This window comes from Equus quagga, unplaced genomic scaffold (assembly GCF_021613505.1).
Source record: "Equus quagga isolate Etosha38 unplaced genomic scaffold, UCLA_HA_Equagga_1.0 146_RagTag, whole genome shotgun sequence".
NCBI classification, from domain to species: Eukaryota; Metazoa; Chordata; class Mammalia; order Perissodactyla; family Equidae; genus Equus; species Equus quagga.
The window spans coordinates 10,468,941-10,476,068 of record NW_025796728.1 but is presented as its reverse complement, the minus strand read 5'-3'; the positions used below and the strand labels follow the sequence as shown (position 1 = coordinate 10,476,068).

The window sequence follows — 7,128 nt, the reverse complement described above, 5'->3', positions numbered from 1 at the left end:
GCCTATACTGATTTAGACCCTTTGCTCTTCCCCTCCTAAGTAATTATTTTCATTTCTTATTCCAACTCATGTTATGAATTTGTAGTTAGAGTGATAAGATCGTCCTTGCTTTGGTTGTTTCCTTACCTTTACCCTAACGCTATAGTTGAATATTTGCTATCCTTTTCTGGTTCCATCCATTGGTCTCCCTAGTCTGTGGTTTGTGACCCCTTTCTCCCTTTTTTCTTTTTTCAGGTATGAGAGCCTTCTTGAGGATTTCTTGTAGTGGAGGGCTTTTAGTTACAAATTCCCTTAACTTTTGTTTGTCTGGAAAAGATTTAATTTCTCCCTCATATCTGAAGGAAATTCTTGCTGGAAAGAGTATTCTTGGCTGAAGATTCTTATCTTTTAAAGCTTTGAATATGTCACTCCATTCTCTCCCAGCTTGTAAGGTTTCTGTAGAGAAATCCGCTGAAAGTCTGATAGGAGCTCCTTTGTAGGTTATTCTCTTCTTTTTTCTTACTTCCCTGAGTATTCTTTCTTTGTCTTTCCTTCTTGCCATTTGTACTACTATGTGCCTTGCAGTAGGTCTTTTTACAGTGACAAATCTAGGAGATCTGAAAGCTTCTTCTGCACACATTTCTCCGTTAATCCCTAGATTTGGGACGTTCTCTTCTATAATTTCATTAAGTACACTTTCTGCTCCATTTTCCTTTTTCACGTTCTCCAGAATTCCTATGATACTTAAGTTCTTACTCCTCATTGAATCCACTATCTCTCAAAGATTTTCCTCGTTTTTTTTAATTCTTAGTTCTCTTTCTTCCTCTGTCTGGAGCCATTCAGCCTGTCTATCTTCAGTTATGTTAATTTGCTCTTCTATGGTGTCTACACGGGCATTCAGGGAATCCGTATTCTGTTTTATCTGGTCCATTGTGTTTCTCATCTCTAGTAATTGTTTGATTCTTCTTTATAATTTCAATCTCTTTTGTGAAGTAACTCCAGAACTCATTGGCTTGTTTCTCTTTCTCTCTACCTCATTGAGTTTTTTGATTATAGCTGCTCTGAACTCATTATCACTTAGTTTACCTAATTCCAAGTCCTCAGGACTTAATTCTATGTTTTTATTGTTTTCCTTCTGGTCTGGGGCTTTTATAAATTGCTGGATGGTAGAGAAGCGGTTTTTTCACATGGTGGTAGAATTCGGTTGCAGTTACAGCCTGTCGCCACTAGACTGGGGTCGAGAGCCACGTGTTCTGAGCTCTCCGCCTTCGGGCAAGATGGCGGCACCCAGTGTGCTTTTCCATGAGGGAGGGGCTGCTATTCTAGAGCAACGATCTGGATTCAGATCAGTTCTGTTCTCTGGTCTCCCAAGGCCCTGGGTTTATGGAGTCCCCGCACACAGACGCTTTCCCCCGTCAGCAGGTTTCCAGTGAACCAGCAGCAGGAGTCCTGGATGATCCCCCAGTCGCGCAGCCCCTCCCCTGCTCCTTCCCAGACCCGCGCAGCAGGGATCACAGACTCTAGGGGAGGGTACGACATTCTCTCCTACCGGTTCCAGCTCCTCCGAGGCCGTCAGCAAGGTCTATGTTCTCCACCTTCTTGGTATTGTAGGTCTCTAACGTGTTGGCATTAGATTTATTCTCTGAAATTCAGTTTTCCCAATCCTTTGCTGTATTTTGGAGGGGAGAGAATCCCAGGTGAGCTCACCCCACCATTTTGCTCCGCCCCTTCTCCCTTCCTCTGCCCATTTTTTGATTGAGTTGTTTGGGAGGTTTTTTTTGTTGAGTTGGATGAGTTCTTTATATATTTTGGAGATCAACTCCTTGTCTGATAAATGATTTGCAAATATTTTCTCCCAGTTGCTGAGTTGTCATTCCATTTTGTTCATGGTTTCCTTTGCTTTGCAGAAGCTTTTTAGTCTGACGTAGTCCCACTTGTTAACTTTTTCTCTTGTTTCCCTTGCCCGAGTAGACATGGTATTCAAAAAGATGTGGCTAAGACCAATGTCAAAGAGTGTACTGCCTATATTTTCTTCTAGGAGTTTATGGTTTCAGGTCTTACCTTCAAATCTTTAATCCATTTAGAGTTAATTTTTGTGTATGGTGCAAGATAATGGTCTACTTTCATTCTTTTGCATGTAGCTGTCCAGTTTTCCCAACACATTTATTGAAGAGACTTTCCTTTCTCCATTGTATGTTCCTGGCTCCTTTGCCAAAGATTAACTGTCCATCGATGTGTGGTTTTATTTCTGGGCTTTCAATTCTGATCCATTGATCTGTTTGTCTGTTTTTGTGCTAGTACCATGCTGTTTTGATTGCTATAGCTTTGCAGTATGTTTTGAAGTCAGGGATTGTGATACCTCCAGCTTTCTTCTTTTTCTCAGGATTGCTTTGGCTATTCGGGATCTTTTGTTGTTCCATATAAATTTTTGGATTCTTTTGTCCTATTTCTGTGAAGAATGTCATAGGGATTTTGATTGGGATTGCATTCAATCTGCAGATTGCTTTAGGTAGAATGGACATTTTAACTATGTTTAGTCTTCTGACCCATGAACATGGAATATCTTTCCATTTCTTTATGTCTTCTTCACTTTCTTTCAATAATGTCTTATTGTTTTCAGCGTACAGGTCTTTCACCTCTTTGGTTAAGTTTATTCCTAGATATTTTATTCTTTTTGTTGTGATTGTGAATGAGATTGTATTCTTGATTTCTCTTTCTGCTAGTTCATTGTTAGTGCATAGGAATGCAACGGATTTTTTTAAATTGATTTTGTACCCTGCAACTTTGCTGTAGTTGTTGATTAGGACTTTTTTAATTTTTGTAATGGTTCAATAAAATGATACAACTAAGCAAAATGAAAATTACATAAACCATTCCAAGTTACTTATTACTCTCTGCATGGAGAATTGAGACCAACACAGACTTAAAACAGGCTTGAAAAGAAGCAGCTAAATAAAATTCAAAGACTGCCCCAACACAAGTTCAAACCTGCACCGTCAAACTGAAGAATCTTTCTCAGAAAAAAAACACATATAGCTATGAATCTGCTTGGAGAGAAAAGGTTTGACTACCAAGATCTGAAGGTCCCTTCAAGCTCTAAGATTCTAGTATTGAAACAATCTCGTAAACACTAAGGTATTTAAATTCTTCTCAAGAAATTCAAAATAACCCAGAAAAACTCTACATGCAAGCCTCTATCCCATACCCCATCACCTATCATCTCCTGAACTATGACCCACTGTGGCTCTGAGAATCTTTTTACTTATCCAATCCCAGCACTTCTAGCCTCCCTACCAAACTCTTCCACTCTAGAACTCTTACTGCAGGACCAGCCAACTACCCAATATTCTCAACCTCTTCTCCAGTGTTACCTCCTCAGCCTTCCCTTCACTGAAACCTGGCTATCCTCTAAGGACACCACTTTGCCTAAAGTCCTCCCAAGCAGAGGCTTGTTTAGTCTTTCACACACCATGTACAGGAGGCAAGACTGGTGTCTTCCTCTAGCCTCCTATACAACCCACTAGCCCCTTAGGCTCATCCCCTCCTCCTTTATTAGGGGACTAATCTCCATTTGTGGTCTGAATTCCCTCCCCTTCTGCCTTCTCAGAAATCATATACTACATTTGATTATCCTTCGCTTTCTGATATATCCTCAATCTCTCCCTTTCTGGTAGACCACCCCATCAGCAAAAAGTATGCCCTAAGTATCTCTTACCTTAAAAATACACTTTTCCCCTAAATCCCACCCTCCATTTGTAGCTAGAAGTCTTCCCTCTCCTTTCCCCTTCACAAAAAAACCTATCAAAAATATTATCTACTTATGCTGCCTCCATTTTATCTCCTCTCACTCACTCTTTAACCCATTTCCATCAGGCTCTGCCTCCACCATTCTATTCAAACTGCTCCTGCTAAGGTGACTAAGGACCATTCACGTAACTAAATGCAATGGACAATTTTCAGTCTCCTTTTTCTCAACCTTGGTAACATCTGTACCCATCTTCCTCCACTTTATATGTAGGACACCTACCACAGCATGGCTGCCAAGTGGTGCCATGTCTGCACCTGGGATCCAAACCAGCGAACCCCAGGTCACCCAATCGGAACATGTGAACTTAACCCCTGCACCACCAGGCTGGCCCCTTACTCAACCATTTTTTACAAAATCTCTCTTCCCTTTGCTTCTCTGACATCACCCTTATCAGACTTCTCTTCTACATTTGTGGCAGCTTCTTCTCAGTCTCCTTTTGGATTTCATCCTCCTCTACTTCATAAAACAGCTAGACCCAAGGCCCTTCTTACTTCTCATTCTGTACTAGTTTGTCAACGATATCAAGCCTTCAAACATTATCTACATGCCAATAATGCCCAAGTTTTTACATCCCATCTTGACTTCTGTTCTGAGCTCCAGTCCTGCATATCTACTGGTCTACTCTACATCTCCACTGGATCCTCACATACATCTAAAGCACAGTATGGCCAACAATGAACTCATCATCTCCACAAACCTACTCTGCCTCCAGTAGCATCAGTATCCACCCAGCTGCTCAGGCCAATAGCCAGAAAATTATACCTGATGCTCATTCTTTCTCACTTCCCACTTCCAATTATCACTCAGTCCTAAAGATTTTACCTTTTCCATTGAAACTAACTGGCTTTTCAGCACTTTCACTGCTACTACCTTGGACAAGTCTCTATTATTTCTCACCACTTCTCCTAATTGATCTCCCCATATCTATTCCTACCCCCTCCTTTGTACTCTACATGCTCAGCAGCCAGGGTGCTCTTTTCGAAATGCAAATCTGGTCATATTATTCCCCCACTTATGACTCCTTCTCTTAGACAAAAGTCCTAAACATTAGGCCCTGCAAGACGTGGCCCTATTTACCTCTTCAGTCACTCCCATCCCTCGGTCACTATTCTCTAACTACACTGTTTTACTTTTAGTTCCTCAAACATATCATGTAAGATCCTTTACCCCTCAGGGACATCACACATTCTGGTCCCTCTGCCCAGATCACCATGCTATCACAATTCCTTCACACCTGGTAAATCCCTTCCATTCTTCAAGTCTCCATTTAAATGTCACTTATTCTATACACCCCACCCAGGCCGAGGTTCCTCTGTTACCCTCTCTAAGAACAGCTTGGATTTCTCCTTATGGCACATATCAAAATTATAATTAAACAATAACTTATTTAAAGTCTCTTCCTGAGTTAGATCATAAGTACCATGAAGGCAAAGAGCATTAGCCTTGTGACTGCTGTATTCCTCAAAGCCCAGCCCTACTAGGGCTACTTGTTACTTACAGAAAAATTTTTCTAAGTATCAAGATGTGATTCATAATACGAATAAACATTCCTAATTCATAAAGATGGTGACTGAGGCTTTCCTGTTAATTTGTAATTACTAATTCTCTGCTGCTGTAAACACAGTGAATACATACATGGACCCACAGGCCAGAGGCTCTAACAGAGTGGCATGCCCCCCCAAAACTCTTACCTTTGGTATTTCTTTGGAGCCCAGAGCTTTGGGACCCTCTCGATTTAAGTAACTTCGATAAGCTTGATAATTAGTGCGTCTCTTTTCAGAATCTTCAGGACTTATAGACTTTGGGAAGAGGGAAAGGAAATTGAACAAAATCATGCAAAATTCATGTAAAACTAAAAATATATATTGATAAATGAACATTAAGTCACTTCTGTGTTTGGTCCTGAAATTAACATTTTTAGCTACACAAGTACACCCCAATTTATACACACTGGCTTATAAGCACCCCTGCAACCGCCCTTCTCAAACCTTTCCATTCTCTCTAAAGGCACATGCCTCAGGGCAGATTAGGTACATAAGCCAAGTAGCCAGCCCCAAGCAAAGAAACAAAAAGAGTGTATTTTATTTCAAAAATTCATGTGAATTTTAAATTCTATTCCACAATATATACATGTGTATTTTAATAGAATAAGTTTTTCCCCAAGTAAACTGATCACACAAGATGATATTCTATGTTTATCCTATGGCCTTGCATACCCCTAAAACAACCTCAATGGCCCTATGCAGCTGGGGATATGAGCACTACAGTCTGAGAATTATGGCTCCATATTAACAGCTGGCTCAAACAAGGAGCAAGCTTTACTCCAAAAAGCAGACACATTCTATATTCCACCATTATCCCTTCTACGTTTAATCTCTCTATTCTATTTCTCTACGGGATCTTACTATGGGTATATCTCAGAAAATCCCAGGGAAGTTTTTCAAACTATATATTCCCAAACCTACTCCAAGTTTCTGATTCAGAGATACAGGGTACAGCTAGGGCATGTATATTTGGCAAAAAAAAATCCTAGATAATTCTGATTTAAGAACCACTACAAGAGGGTCTCTGTTGTTTTTTCTATTTCCTATTTTACATTATTTTTAACTTGTAAGCCACCTCAAATTCCCTTGAGAGTAGACAAAATATCACTTCTACACAAATAAATGATTTAATCAACAAAATAGGTGAGCTACTTTAGTTATGAGTTATATACGCCATTACTGGCTGGTCCTAGACCTTAGCTCTACTCTTTAACAATGGTTCTTAAACACTGGTGTGCATTCTTATTATCTGAGGATCTTATGAAAATACACCTACCCAGACCACACCCACAACCATAATTTAACAAGTTTCACAGGAGGATCCAATGCATATGAAAATGGGAAAATTATTCATTTATAACATTAATTCTATGAAAAAAATAATTCTCAATTATAAACACCTCATAAAATAACTTTGAAGCACACACATTTATGATGTCAAAATTATTTGACCAAGATGGATTGAATTAAATAGACATTGATATTCCCAAAACTGCTTAAAAGTTTTCTAAGACATTTCGATTCCAACTTTAACAAATACAATGAAGAGTAACAGTATCATTTAAAAATATCTTCTCTTCTAATAAAAATAGACAAGCCTCTGATTACTGAACATATTTAGTGTGCCTGAAGAAAAACATTCGTCCACTAGATAAGTATTTAGTGAAGAAAAATCTAAGACCAAAAAGTTAATTGTTCCCTTAAGCGTATTTATGAACACTAACCACAAACAAAAGCATCTTGAAATCATCACCATTTCACTGCTCTGCACTAAAAAATAATGGTGATGAGTAGTTA

General features: G+C 39.4%; 1 protein-coding gene across 2 annotated transcripts in view; it reads right to left on the bottom strand.

Moving 5' to 3' along the window:
- The window catches only part of LOC124232940 (replication factor C subunit 1), an 80,940-nt gene that overhangs the window by 29,852 nt on the left and 43,960 nt on the right, over positions 1–7,128 (bottom strand). For both annotated transcript variants that reach the window (XM_046649885.1, XM_046649886.1), the window contains exon 10: positions 5,479–5,586. In XM_046649885.1, the coding sequence (XP_046505841.1) occupies positions 5,479–5,586 (108 nt within the window). The remainder of the gene's footprint in view (positions 1–5,478; positions 5,587–7,128) is intronic.